The 15,800-nt window shown below is 39.7% G+C and overlaps 1 protein-coding gene across 6 annotated transcripts in view; it reads right to left on the bottom strand.

The window, feature by feature from the left end:
• The window catches only part of TRDMT1 (tRNA aspartic acid methyltransferase 1), a 67,221-nt gene that overhangs the window by 20,555 nt on the left and 30,866 nt on the right, over positions 1-15,800 (bottom strand). For 3 of the 6 annotated variants that reach the window (XM_074984819.1, XM_074984820.1, XM_074984818.1), the window contains exon 2: positions 6,623-6,732. The exons of 1 other annotated variant lie outside the window; for it this stretch is intronic. Coding sequence is in view for 2 of the 5 variants with exons in the window: in XM_074984818.1 (XP_074840919.1) it covers positions 6,623-6,732 (110 nt within the window). In the remaining 3 variants the exon portion in view is untranslated. Of the gene's footprint in view, positions 1-6,126; positions 6,135-6,233; positions 6,409-6,622; positions 6,733-15,800 lie in introns of those variants that run through there. 2 more of the 6 variants (XM_074984821.1, XM_074984823.1) reach the window with 2 other exon arrangements.

Consider the following 15,800-nt stretch of genomic DNA (forward strand, 5'->3'; position numbering starts at 1 on the left):
TGGTTTTAAAATCACTCCTGAGAAAAACCAGTCAGTCTGAATTTAAGGCATTTTTTGTTTTTAAAAACAGTATCATTAATACATGCCACATAACACGTGGTTTTAGTGACATATTCAAATTGGATTTAAAGGAGGAAACAGATTCAGAGATTAATATAGGGTTTTACAAATAAAATGTAAAATTGCAATGGCCATAATACTAATATATGTAATTCTAATAGTAACCATCAGAATGTCTGTGTACATTTTGGTTAACTGTTTTCTCAAGAAAAGTTATACATGTGGACATAGTTCAGTTTCCAATATTATATAAACAAAAGCTGAAAATACTCAATTATATTAAAATAACAATAATGGAGAGTTGTGGACCTGAAGCATTAAGCAAAGTAATCAGAAGCACTGCAGGTTGCAGACAAACTGTTGAAGTCCATGCAGGCAGGCAGCATTCTGCCTGTAGCAGAAGACCAGCTCTGACATCGTGGTGTGACTGAACCGATCATGAGTTGTGAATGCACATATCCAAAGTTTGAAAAGATTCACGCTATGCCTGCTGAACACAGCAATCACGCCACCAGTTATATTCAGTTAGATGGAGTATCATCATTCTCCAGATCTGTCTACCAGGTTACGGAGAATCTTTTTCCTTAAAAGCAGATGAAAAGTACTGATTTTTCAATGCAAAGTCTTTCTACTTTAAATGCAAGTAATATGGCAGACAATTGAGATTTCAACTGAGCATCCAGCGGCCCGCAATTTCTTGTTGCGCAGCGGACAATATCTTTCCTTTGTTTTCTGGATGAAGGTTGGCCAAACAAAATACACAGGAATAACTGCCTCACAAAATCTCCTCACAGTACTCTGTTTTGTCTGGTATAAGATCTGCATTCATCATTAGAGCCAACCAACCACAATTTGAATGCAACAGCAGTTGCTGATGCGTCCCAATGGTCTCTGACTGATTGAGTTCTTTGCTTCTCAGAAAAATCCACTGGTTATTAACAGGGGTTCATGATTGTCATGGAGGTCGTGGGAACCATGACTTTCCATAATCTCTGGGACTTCTGTGGCAGACAGCCTGGCTGAACCCAAGATCGACCAAGCAGGTGGATCCAGGACCAGCTATTCAGGCAGCCCTGAGCACAGCCACAACACCACTTCTGAAGTAGTTTTACAACCCATCACTTGGACAGCCCCACAACCAGCTCCTGCTTGGGTGGCCAGCCCTGGGGACCACCCAAGCAGAAGCCGGCACAGCTTGCCCCGGGTACCAGCCAGAGCAGCCACTGTCAGATGTCCCCCTGGTAGCTGATGCACCCCAGCAGCAGCCACTTGAAATGCCCTCTCCCAGCAATGATCCGCACCTCAAGATTTAGTCAGGGGTATTTATAACACGTCACGGACAGGTCAAAGGCAGTCAATTTTTTCACTAATGCCCATTACTTGTCCTTGACTTTGATGAAAAAGGCTTCTATAGCTAAATCACAGCCTTTATTATACTAACCACAACCTTCAAATTCTGCTTCAAGGTCACTCCCAGTGCTAACATAATGCAGCCAATTTTTAACATACATTTCCAAGTACATTTGTGAGCTGCTCCATCAAGTGTCACCAGGCATTTGGGGTTTTATAGACTGATGGCATTCACTAACCAAGCTCCAAGCAGATGGTGATTGTGAAAACACTTTGTAAAAAATCTACATTGTTACATCAAATCACTTGGCATAAGGTCTTGTCTAAGGAGATTTAATCAATGTGATGCACAACCATATAACCAAAGTCTTGGCAGCTTCTGCCAAATCACTTCTCTTATGTTGCATCTCCACACCCCACCCCCATCTTCTAATATTAACATAACTGTTTTTCAATGTAATTCATTGCGTGATGTGTCCTGTCAAGGCACCTATATATAACAATTCACCTGATACCTGCTTTCTTTGGGGTGCTTGACTGCGTGGCCCTAGACAGCTTATCTTTGCTTGAAGTTGGATGCTCAGTAACAGAAAAAGGAGTATACGAGCCATAAAAAAATAATCTTTAATTGTCAAGCCTATATTTTTTTATTTTAGTTCTTGTTACAAACACATCCATTTGTGGTTGAAAAACCACGATACTTCCTCCTTGTCGTCTTTGGTCAATCTGGAACGTACTTTCATCAGATATCTTTGAGAACAGCAATGCAGCTTTAGCAGTGCCTTCCCACTCAGAGTTTGATTCTAATCTTCACATATGTTTAGGCAAGGCCAATAAATTCCAATAGGTCCCTGTACTTTCCACTGCATTTTGCAAAATGTTTCCTCGGATGGTCTGCCTTCCCACTCCCTTTTTCCTTCACAGTTTCAGCATCAAAAGATTCTTTTCCGTCTTCATGAACTTTGTCAAAATAAGCATGGACCTGATCCTGTCGTCTTCCACGTTTGTGAATGTTGGAGTGTTTTGACTTCAACCACTGTACTCCGAGTTCAGTTACAGCAGTTGCTTCACCCAGCCAGAATAAGAAGCTGAATTCACCTCAAAAATTGAAACCTCTGAATCTGGAGATTCCCCTACTGTGTCAAACAAACATCAAATGTTCATGGTTAAACAAAGAAGGGGAATTCTAAGATTCAGGAGTTTCTGTTTCATAAAGCAAAGGCAAATAGTATACAGCACACAGTGTACACGGAGGTTAGGTTTCATTTTATTTGCTTTATTTGAAGTTAAACAGGCCATTTTACTGCAAAACTTTTTTCAGATTCTTCAACGTTTGCCAGTAATGTTTATTAGTCTATTCTCATAACAGTTTTATTTTTCCTGGTTTAAACTGGCATGTACCAATGCCCATTCTCAACTAGTTCTTCGTGGGAAACTGCCACCCTTGTCTAACTAATCTATTAGAATTCTTTGAAGGGGTTAATAAACATGCGGACAAGGGGCACCCAGTGGACATAATATACCTAGATTTCCAGAAAGCCTTTGACATGGTCCCACACCAAAGGCTTTTATGTAAATTAGGTGGTCATGGGATAGGAGGAAAGATCCTTTCATGGATCGGGAATTGGTTAAAAGACAGAAAACAAAGGGTGGGAATAAATGGTAAATTTTCACAATGGAGGAGGGTAACTAGTGGTGTTCCCCAGGGGTCAGTCCTGGGACCGATCCTGCTCAACTTGTTCATCAATGATCTAGAAAATGAGGTAAGCAGTGAGGTGGCAAAGTTTGCAGATGACACCAAGTTGTTCACGACAGTCAAAACCAAAGCAGATTGTGAAGAACTACAAAAAGATCTCAGCAAACTGAGTGATTGGGCAGCAAAATGGCAAATGAAATTTAATGTGGGTAAGTGTAAGGTAATGCATGTTGGAAAAAATAACCCAAATTACACGTACTACATGATGGGGTCAAATTTAGCTACGACAGATCAGGAAAGGGATCTTGGAGTTATAGTGGATAGTTCTCTGAAGATATCCACGCAGTGTGCAGCGGCAGTTAGTAAGGCAAATAGGATGTTAGGAATTATTAAAAAAGGGATCGATAATAAGACAAAAGATATCATACTTCCCCTATATAAAACTATGGTACGCCCACATCTCGAGTACTGCGTGCAGATGTGGTCTCCTCACCTCAAAAAAGATATATTGGCATTAGAAAAAGGTTCAGAAAAGGGTGACTAAGATGATTAAGGGCTTGGAACGGGTCCCATATGGGGAGAGGCTAGAGAGACTGGGACTTTTCAGTTTGGAAAAGAGGCGATTGAGGAGCGATATGATAGAGGTATATAAAATCATGAATGGTGTGGAGAAAGTGAATATAGAAAAATTATTTACCTTTTCCCATAATACAAGAACTAGGGGACACCAAATGAAATTGATGGGTAGTAGGTTCAAAACTAATAAAAGGAAATTTTTCTTCACACAGCGCACAGTCAACCTGTGGAACTCCTTGCCCGAGGAGGCTGTGAAGGCCAGGACTCTATTAGGGTTTAAAAAAGAGCTTGATAAATTTTTGCAGGTTAGGTCCATAAATGGCTATTAGCCAGGGATAAAGTATGGTGCCCTAGCCTTCAGAACAAGGGCAGGAGATGGATGGCAGGAGATAAATCACTTGATCATTGTCTTCAGTTCTCCTTCTCTGGGGCACCTGGCATTGGCCACCGTCGGCAGATGGGATGCTGGGCTGGATGGACCTTTGGTCTGACCCAGTATGGCCATTCTTATGTTCTTATGTTATGCATTTGCTATTGACCGGCAAAGCCACATGCTGTGGATCAAACCATCTGTCTCCTGTACTCAATGGCTATGGTTACACTAGAGGGTTTTGTTGACAAAACACACCACGTTTACACATAACGTGCCTTATGTCGACAGCGTACTGACAAAACCTAGCACTTTTCCCTGAGAGGGTTCTGACTCTCCACGATGAGGCGTAACACTTTTGTTGACAGGATGTCCATTGACAAAACAGCTGCAGAAAAGCTCCCAGGGGGCCTCTCTCGACAGACAGGGCATTCAGAACAATGTGTGCTGTGCTTCAAGGTGCTTGTTTCATCATCAAAGGAGCAGCCAGGCAGTCTGGCCACTCTGTCGACAAAGCGGGCCATTCTTTCGATATGCTGTTAGACTATGGCCACACTCTGACCACAGAAGCTCTGTTGGAAAATCTCTTCCGACAGTGACTTCTGTTGACAGAGTGCTGTAACATAACCATAGCTAATATGGCATCATACCAAATATCCTCTCCATGTTGACTAGGACAACAGGTTCAAAGCATGTACCATCCCCATGTGCTGTTTCGCTCTCTCCCCCACCCCGCCCCCAAGACCAGCCTGCCTTCTGCTGTGCCTTTTAACTTGGTGTCACAACTTGCTGCACTCTACTGGCAAATAAAGTGGGCAAATTCTCACACAGAACAATGCTGTCAAATTAAATGTCCTTTTTTCAATTTATTTATTTTTAATTAGGATACAGATTTTTTTTTAAACCAATGCATTGAAAGTTGTATGGTTAACTGGCATGTTTAAGGTTTGAGAAGCATTTGGACTGCAAATTCACCCAGGAATATGATTAAAAACAGAACATTGCGTACCATGTCACATGCCATGTCATGTATGCTAGCTTAATGGATAGGTAACCCTAACAGGAAAGGTTTTAACTTAGCTCTTACGGGTGAATGTTTTTTTTCTTTACAGGAGCATTGTGAAGATTCTGGTCCCTTTTACATAAAATCTCACAAAGCTAGTTTTATGGCCTACCAGTCATACAATATAAGAAGATTCTTGTTTAAAGATAAAAGAAATGGATCTGTGTTACAAAACTACCACCAGAGCTACAAATGCACTACTGTTAACATTTAAACTGCACCATAAGGTTCAGCTTATAGTATTTTTTTATATATTTGGTTTATTATAAGCCAAGCTGTAAAATCACACCTCAAGAAACAAAAGCAAGAAAGTAAGTGTAATTTTGATCATGCAAAAGAACTGGTTCATTCTCTCTGTGTGTGTGTGGAGATTGCTAGCCTTATAAAAACGAAAGTTTCTAGTTTTAAATAGAATTTTAGCAATATGCAAGAGAAATTTTACTATTTTCCCCACAAAGAGTAAGGAAGATCTTATTCACTTGAATGTGCTCTGAAAAATCCATCGAGGACTTACAATGTAATGTCTCTTCTTCCCTTCACTCATTTAAGAAACTCTGGGCTGACAGTAAGTAGCAACTGCTGAATAAGCAGGATCTGAAGAAGTGGGTCTGTCCCATGAAAGCTCACCACCAAATAAATCATTTTGTTAGTCTTTAAAGTGTTACATTTCTGCTACTTTGTTTTGTTCAGGTAACCTTTAGTCATCTACTCTGGCTTTACTTAAGCTGGTATGTTAAAACAGCTCACAATCTTCTACTACCAAGCTAAAAGCTGTGACAGAAAAATCAAATGATATTCAGTAATTGCTAGCCACTCTTAAAGGGACAGAGAATTATAGAAATCCATGTGACTACTTTATAAATTCTCCTACCATATTAAACATACTCAAACAAAAACATGTAATTCATATTTGTGGCATAAATCAATTAAACCATAAATCCTTTTTATAAATACTGAAGTTAATTTACAAAAGTTCTTTTTCCAGGGATATTAGAGATGGAAGAGACTCACCAGGTCGATCCAGCCTTCTCACAAGGCAGGCTGCTCCATACTGTAAATCTTAAATTGCCTTTACAATCCAGTTTTAAATGTACTAGAAATAAACGTCTCTTACTCACTTTATAAAAATCTTGTAAATTTCTTCGTATTTGGGAGATTGGTGGGCATTTCCTGACTTTTCTTCCTGCTTGGCAACATAGTCTTTATGGCACAGAAATCAAGAATCCGTATACAGCAGGTTTTGAGGAAAAACAAAATCTCCCTCAGGCCGGCTAATTTAGAAACAGCTGAAATGAGTCTGTACTCTGTGCCTATGTGTGTGTGTGTCCCTCAAGTAACAGTTACACCTCCAGGAAATCAACCAATCAACCAAGTCATAATCAAGTAAAACAATCCTAGTATATTACTGCCTCCAGTTTCAAGTGTTTTGATTGCTTCTTCCCTGCTGAAAATGAACAGTAAATACTCAGAGATGGTTACAGCAAAAAGAGACATGTTCATTACTCACTTCAATTGTCTTTGGCCACAATGGTGTGCTGAGAAAATTGTGTTTGTAGACTTCATTGGCAATAGTGTTCACATCAACAGCAGCAACAACTTCTGCAGATATACAGCTTTCTGGAATTAAGAAAGGAATTTGCAGAACTACAGCTGTGCTGTAAGATACACAACATTCTTTCATTTGTAAGTCGGGTCATAATGTTACCAAAGTTAATGCACAAATGGTTTAAAAGATACAGGAAAAACAAATTTACTCAGAACTGCTGGGCTGTCTCAATTGTTAACCAAAACGTAAAGCAATCCCTTCATTTTATAACCAAAGCTGCTTTTCTTCACCCACTGTCCTCCCAAAACCGATCTGTGATCACTGTACTGCACACACTAACGCCATTCTCCCTCTCCTTAGTCATTGTTTTCCCATGCGAGAGCTCCCAGGACAAGGGGCTTTGTGGATCAACATGTTGCACCATATAGCAATTGACCAAGATACTCTAGGTACTAATGACAGATCTTAACTCCCTGACTTGCCACTCTTTGAGTATATTGTTTATCAGTTTGGAAAATGGAGTTAGGAAAGTTGCCCTTGAATTTGGACCATCTATGTTGCTTCACTGCAATATCTTTAAAATCCCCTTTCCGGATCCTCACTATTATTGCTTGCATTCCACCCTGAGTCACCTAGCATGGAGCAGCTTGAAGGACAAGGGCATGAGGCAGGTCTTAATGTGACACAATTGTTCTGTAGATGAAATGAGAAATACTTGATTTCTTAAAACACTTTAGTGAGAAAGCAGAAGACTGCAGTATAAATCGAATAATAATTATCCAAACAGAAAAATGCACCACACAGAAACAGATTCTTATAAAGCAACAGAATAAGACAGTTCTATGGTAATTAAGGTAATCAATCATGCTGTTCAGCCTACCACAGCACATTGCTTCCTGGCAGTAATCAAGTTCTCTGTATTGAGCCATTATACTTAAAGCAAGTTTTACACTCATCAATATTACCACAGCAGGCAACTATATTAATTCCAATAAACAGCACCAACTCCACAATGGGCTTGGCATGTTCTTCCAACTGCAGCATTAACTTTTTTCTTACCAAAAAAGTGGCAAGGTAGAATGCTTTATTTCACTTTCCAAATGACATGTTAGGTGTCAACCTGAGTACATCACGAATGATGGCTAACTACCTAGGGAGTGCTGTAAGCGTTCATGGCCCTTTATACATTTTCCATGCCCAGCAATTTTATAGCAGGAGAGCCAAGTAGAGAACTGCAACAGTAATAACTAGAGAACTGAAAATTAAAGCCTTTTCTATTATATCTGATAGTTAGAGCTTTCAAGCCTCTTCCATCATACTCAAATTCCTCTTCTGTTCAGAAATACTTGAAAGGTCATATAGGAAATTTCATTTAGGAAACACTAGCACTGTTTGGTTTACTCACTTTAACCAATAACAAAAACAATCTAAGTCTCAGGGGAAAAAAAGATGACTAGATGAACTAAGTGACCACCTATTAAAGGCCATGTTGTAGTATATCTTGTTTTCCTTCCTGACATATTAAAACACAGATGTATTAAGCACAGGTATGTTCACAGCAGAGCAATTGTGATGACTACCCCTGAGACTATGGATCAGGTGTTAACACTGACATCTAGTGTGAAAAAATGTCAGTTTAACACGTGTGTCCAACCTTTTGGCTTGCCTGGGCCGCATTGAGTGAAGAGGAATTGTCTTGGGCCGCATATAAAATATATAATATAGTTAATGTATATAAATCACATAATAATGTTAAAAGTTCACGATCTCGTGGGGCCGCATTACTAGCTGTCCAGGGCCGCATGTGGCCCACGGGTTGGACACGCCTGGTTTAATAGGTCAATTATCTAAATTCAGAAGCTTATTTAAAATCTGGTACCATGGCTTCCTAATGGATGTACATTTCCAATAGAGCGAAGGAGAGTCCTTTTCAAGATATATTTTCCCTAAGTAACAGGTGTCTGTCCTGTGGATACCCTGAAAGGAATGAAAATTAACCATCTCAAATCATTATCCCATCAAACAAACAACAGAAGCGGCAGAAGCTAGAGACTGACAGCCACTTGTTGCTCAGATGTCCAACCTTTTCACCACCCCTACTTACAACTTCTTAAAAATTTATAAATAAATGAGAGACTTCAGTCAAGGTCACCATGCATATTATAGGACATAACAAATACTTGCCAAAAATCATTAGTGACGCACTTTGAACCCGAACCATAAAGTCTAATTATGAAAGAAAGGGCATAAAAGTTTTGTCCTAATGCTCTTCATCCAACACCTATTTCTCCAACTCTGCAATGCTGGGCTCTGATAAGATCTCCTTTTGTTACAAAGGATGGACTTCACGTTCCTCATAGGCCGTGTCTCCGCTCAGAGAAAACTCTGAAATGGCCATGCTAATGGCCAAATTGAAGAATACTAATGAGGCGTGGAAATGCATATTCAGCACCTCATTAGCATGCTGCCAGCCGTGGCACTTCAAAATTGCCCCTTTTCACTCCTGTGCAGCTTGTCCAGATGGGGGTTCTTTTTGAAAGGACCCCGCCAACTCTTGCTAATAGGAATAAGGGGATTTCAATCAGCAGAAGTTGGCGGGGTCCTTTCAAAAAGAAACCCTGTCTGGATGAGCCATCCAGGAGTGAAAAGCGGCAATTTTGAAGTTTCAGCACTTCATTAGTATTCTTCAATTTGGCCATTAGCATGACCATTTCAAAGTTATCTCTAAGTGTAGACGTAGCCATATTGAGCTGAAATAGCATTAATAAAAAAAAAAAAAACCAACTTACTAATCAGGCTTTTGTTCTGTATTCAGGGTCCAACATTCAGATGTGACATAATGGAAAGCATGACTATATTCTTTTCAAATTTGCTTTTTCATGAGAAGCTGGAGAAACAATACACATGGTCTGACTACAATCATGCTCCTGAGAGCGTGACACCACTACCAAGTAGAATAAATTTGTTAGCATACTAAGTTACTTTAACCTAGTTCCCACTGAATCTATAGCACTTTGTATGGTAACTGGTTTTATAAAGCCACAATTCTAAAGACACTTAACATTTATCTTCAGGTCAAGTTTTTTCCTCTGTACTTGGTGAAACAGTGCGACTTATCTACCTATAGAGACACTTCAGTATAGCTCTAAGCACTTTACTCTCCATTTAAGTAAAAGATGCAAGAGTCTCGGTTTACAGAATGTCTTGGCAAACTAAGAGCATTGCTGCTTCACATGAATTGCAGGCTCTGCATTATAGGAATAGCAATTAATATCAACCATCAAACTAAGGTAGGTCAGCACAGGAACAACATAGGGCCACCTTTAGACTACATCTACACTACAGAGATCTTTTTAAAGAAGCATTTCCAGAAGATCTCTTCCAAAAGAACTTCTTTCAAAAAAGTGCATCCACCCACACAAAAGCGGATCAAAAGAGTGACCTGCTCTTTCAAAAGAGAGCGTCCACATAGCCACCGCTCTTTTGAAACACCAGGCCAGGGATCGAAAAAAATCAGGATCCATGAGGACTGCTCTTTCGAAAGAAGCGCCCTGAGGAGCATCTACACACATTTTCCTTCGAAAGAAGGCACCTCTTCCTGACACAGGAAAGCAAGAGCGATTTTGAAATGAGTCCCACATTCTTTCAATTTACTTTCAAAAGAATGCTTTGTGTGTAGACACTCTGTGGGATCTTCAAAGAAAAAACACCTTTCTTTTGAAAAATCTTTCAGAAGAACTTGCTAGTGTAGACATACCCTTACAGTCACATTCCCCAGGGCCCCATTCAATCTCTGGTGTTAATCAGAGGAGACTCTGAGCTGCTTTCAGTTACTTTCAACTGTTAATGGCCCAAAGACTGTTCTGGCAGCTCAGGATTGCCTTGTGTCCTTGCACTTCTAGCTACTGTCCCTCTCTACCAAGTGTATTCCACAATGGGGTACTGAGATACCGCACTGCACAAAGCATCTATGTCAGTTTGCATTCCTTACAGAAATGGATTCTTCAAAAGGGCGCTTTCCGAAAGCTTGATATATCCAGAACTGAACAAAGTGGCTGCCACAGGCAAAATAATCTAGTGTTATCTAACAGTAGAAAAATCTGTGTACTCAAGATCTCACAATAAAATAATTAAAATCATCTTTGAGATTTTATTAAAATCGTTTTAATATTTAATACTGGATGCTGCATTTTGCTGTGAATAACTCTATGGACATCACATTTCTGTATAACTGTTTTTCTCATCATTCAAAGCTTTTTTTCTTGAAACCAAAAGAACAGATTAACTCTTCATTTTTAATTATATCATGCTTAGGCAACTCTCACTAGGTTAATCAGTTCAATTAATTATATGATCGCTAGGTAAATAAAAGCTTCATGTTAGGAAAACTAGGAATAAGGTATACATTTTTACCAGGGAGAGTAATTAACCACCGGAACAACTTGCTTAGGGATTTTGGTGGACTTTCCATCACTTGAAGTCTTCAAATTCAGACCAGATAGCTTTCCAAAAGATATGCTATAGCTATGAGATATGCAGTTAGGGGCTTAATGCAGAAGTTACTGTGTGAAGGCATATTGTGCGTTTTATGCAGGAGGTCAGAGATCCTAAATTTGACCTTAAAATCCAAATTTGGGAACGCTTCAGTCCACTTAATGGTACAAGGCTGCAGCATCCAATACGCTCCCTGTTCACCACATGTGGCGAACGGGGCAGTAGAGTGTGGCAAAATGCAGCTCAGGAGAACTGCACACAAGGCGCCCATCCACCCGCTTCGTGCACACACCCCACCACATGGTGGGACAAGTGTGTGGCTGCAGCAGTGGAGGTGGCTCCTCCAGCCCCAGTGGGCTTCAGCCATGGGGCAACCAGTGCAGTGCAGCTTCAGCCTAGGGTAGCCCACGTGGCTCTAGTGAGTAATCTTGCAGGGTGAGGGGGAGAAGGTGTGTGCATGGCTGGGGGGGGTGGGAAGGGAGGCCTTGGTGTGATCCTTTAAATTTCTTATGAACACTGCTGCCTAGGGGGAGTGGGAGGTAGTGATTTAAAGGTGTGAAAATTCAAACTGATGGAAGTAGAGTAGGGAGCTCCATTCATTTTAGGTTTGGAAGAGGTAATCCACAGTTTATAGATCTTTGTAAAAGACTGAAAACAATTTCAGCTGCTGCTAAATATGTCCTTTCACACTTGACAAACCAATGCCCCTGCCATGTATTTCTAACAGACCTTAAAATTAGCATAGATCTGTTCATGTTTACTGTTGCTGTCCTGCACCCAGAATCATCAATGTCAGCACAGTCAAGGGCAGGGGCTGGAAGACCTGAAAACAAAGGAAATTCAGAGCCAAAATAACTAACTAACTATCTACTGTAGCAAATGTATGAAAATGTAAGAAGAAAAAATGGTAACATTTCATGCTAGTTCAGCTTCCCTCTACAATAAACATTAAAGATTTCAGCTTTGCAACTTTTAGGTATAGTTATTCACCTCATCACACAACATTTTGCTCTTGCTTCCTATAAAATCAGGACAGAAGTCACGTAGCATTTTAAAAAGACTAAAAAAATAATTTATTAGGTGATGAGCTTTTGTGGGGAAGACCCACTTCTTCAGATCTGGGGATAGTGCTAACACACACAGCTACCTCTCTGTTACTATTGCTTCCTGTAAAGTAATCAATGTCTTCCTTCCCATCACCACACACTCAGTAGAACACCCAAATGTGGATTTCTCAAAATCATTTTTTGATCAGCACCACTGTTCTGTGGAAAAAAAAAGCTGAATTTTAGAAATTAATGACAAAGACTGCCAAGACTTATAAGATGATTTCATCTTGTGTTTTAATGATCTATCCATATTTGTAGCTGCCAATTTTTATTTTATTTAAATAGAACTAGTCTCAGTGATATAAACAGGACTGAACAGCAATTCTACATTTGATGTCAAAGTTTACTTTCTAGAAAGTCTTTTGTCAAGATCCAATACAAATTATTGAGGTTGTCAGGTAAAATGGTAGCCATAAATGACAGACTGCATACAGATTTAAACCCTTCCTTTGTGAAATTTAAAGGAATCACTAGAAAGAAAACATACAACTGAGTTTGTAACCCAGAAGTGGTACTTTTAAAAATTCTTCTCTCGTAATTCATGCACGCATTTTGAACACGGCTGACCGTAAGTTTGCATGGAACAGACAGAGTTAATTTTGCTTGAGAAAGCTGCCTAAATTAATAAGCCACATAGTTTGTTTTATTTTAAGTTTTGCTTGTTCTTTTGGAAGAAAGTTGCTAAAGAAGTGAACTAGAAAGAAAGATGACTTTTCTAAAAACAAAACATTGTAATTTTCATTGCAGATGTTCTGTGGTTACTAATACATATATAGCAGGTTTGGTGTCTGACATCTAACTATCAAAGCCTCCAGTTTCTTAACAGTAGAGAATCTGGCCTGGAGCAGCTATCACTTTACTTTTTAATGAGGTGCAGGGTGAACCTCTCTAATCCGGAACTCTCTTGTCTGGCAAACTCTGTAATCTGTCATGATTTAGTTAGCAAGATGACCACTTATCATGGGTGTGCCCAAGTCTCCCATGGTCCCATAAAGGCTGTTTATAGCCTCCAGTCCTGGCTCTCAGTGTTCTGTGCTATTATTTAGCTGTAATTTACCCCACGTGTCATTTAAGAAACGAGCAAGCAGTGGAAGTGTTGAAAATGCTGCTGGAAAATACTGACCTCCCGTTGACCGGAAAACTCTCTCATCTGGAACTGATCAGGTCCCAAGGTCGCCAGGCAAGAGAGGGTCAACCTCCAGTGTGTAACAGTTTTATAGCACTGCATCTGTTTTCAGGTACCCTAAAGGAAGGCCCCAGTCCTGCAAGCCTTAACCATGTGTGCAATATACTCCTAACTTTAATAAAACCAACCATACAAAGGTCTACAAAAACAGGTCTAAATCAGTAACTACCTCTATTGGCTTTAACAGACTAGCTGGATGTGACTGAGAGCAGAGACTCCTTCTGTCTAATCCCAGCTCCATCTGACTCCCTACATGACTCTTAGGTTAAAGCACCAGCCAAAATTACACTGTTTTCATTCCTTATATTACTAGACATTAACAATCTCCTTACAAAGTTCTAAGGTTCCAAAAAATAAAAATAAAAATAAAAAATACTACATATTTCACTGAGTATACTAAAGTATGAGCAAAGAGGTACAGATTTGTCACCATGAGTTTCAGAACTGATGCCAGTAACAAAGGACTGAACCAACTCTCATATCTCCAATGACAGCAATATTCTAGTGCTCTATGTGTCAGTGATGGGAAAACACTGGAGCACAAGCCTCGTCTGCATGAGTAAGTCACCACCACACCACACACATCTCCTACTCAGGGATACCCAGAGTTTTTATCTCAGAAACCACTACAAAGTAACTGTTGCCAAATGATGTTTTGGCAGCCACCCTAGTAAATAAAGATGCACTTCCAAGATTAGCGAATAATCATACTGAAATTATACATGTGAGATGTTTTTCAGATCAGAGGCTAAACAGATACCAGGTAGTGTGAGGGGAAGTAGCCTTAGCTTGATTGTGGAAAATATGTATTCACCAAATAATTTACAGGAAAACAACTGAGCCTAGGTCTAAGATAGATGTTAGTGTGGTAGTGAATCTCTGATACTTACTTTTGGCATTATTGTAAAAATAATTTTGCAGACCTAGTCTCACCTGCTGCAGACTGTCATAAACCTTTCTTTTTAAAATAACAGCTTCTTTTCTCCCTTTTTTCTTTGATATACACATTTACTACAATCATTACCACAAGAAGCAAATGAGCTGCTTATTCTTAATTTCTCATGAATCCTGAAGTTTAAAAAAAAAAAAATCAGAAGTAGGATGCCTGCTAAACAACAAGTGGGGCAACTAGATGATCGAGATGCTAAAGGAGCACTCAAGGACAATAAGGTCATTGTGGAGAAACTAAAGAAATTATCTGCATCAGTCTTCACATCTGAGGACATGAGAGGGACTCCCGCATCTGACCATTCTTTTTAGTGACAAACCTGAGAAACTGTTCCAGATTAAGGACTCATTAGAGATGGTTTTGCAACCGATAAACCAGATGGCATTCTCCCAAGAGTTGTGAAAGAATTCAAATGGGAAATTGCAGAACTACCAACTGTGTTTCTTAAACTATCCTCTAAATCATCCTCTATACAAAACGAGAGGATATCCAAAGTGATGCCAGTGTTTAAAAAGTGCTCTAGACGTGATCCTGGTAATTAAAGGCTAGTAAGCGAAATCATGCCTTGTCATATTTATTAGACTTCTCTGAGGGATCAACAAGCACAAGAACAAAGGGGATCCAATGGATGTAATGTACTTAGGTTTCCAGAAAGCCTTTGACAAGACCCTCACCAAATGCTCCTAAACAAAGTAGGCTGTCATGGAACAAGAGGGAAGCTCCTCTCCTGAACTGATAAGTGATTAAAAAAAAAAAAAAGGTAAAGGAGTAAGAATAAATGGTCAGTTTTCAGAGTGGAGAGTGGTAAATAGTGGTGTCTCTGAGGGGTCTGTACTAGGATGAAGCCTATTGAAATGGTGATGCGATACAATTTGCAGATACAAAATTGCTTAGGAAGTTAAGTCCAAAGCAGACTGTGAAGAGCTTCAGAAGGACCTCACAAAATTAGGTGAGACTGTTCCATTCATTCCCTCTGGGGCACCTAGCATTACCCATTTTCACAAAACAAAATACTGGGCTACATGGACCTTTAGTCTGATCCGCTGTAGCCATTTGTATGCTCTGCTGACAATAACCCACAGCACTGGTGAATGCAGGATCTCCTCTCTTCTCAGAGATTTGGAGGGAACACCTTCACACGACAATGCTGCAGTATCAGAGGTCACTGAGATTTATACTGTCTCCTGTTACTGAGAGCAAAATAATATTTATTAGAAAAATTGTGTCATGGTACCACTTTTTTAATAGCTGCATATACACAAGTTTGAAGCATACACAAATCCTTATTATATATGAAAGAGTACTTGCAAGGAATTTTTACTTTCTTCATCTGATCGGCACCTGAATAAAATCATCTGAGTCCCACTTTGCCTTTACAAGGATAAACATCATGAGCAAACT

The sequence above is a fragment of the Carettochelys insculpta genome, chromosome 2 (genome assembly GCF_033958435.1).
Source record: "Carettochelys insculpta isolate YL-2023 chromosome 2, ASM3395843v1, whole genome shotgun sequence".
NCBI classification, from domain to species: Eukaryota; Metazoa; Chordata; order Testudines; family Carettochelyidae; genus Carettochelys; species Carettochelys insculpta.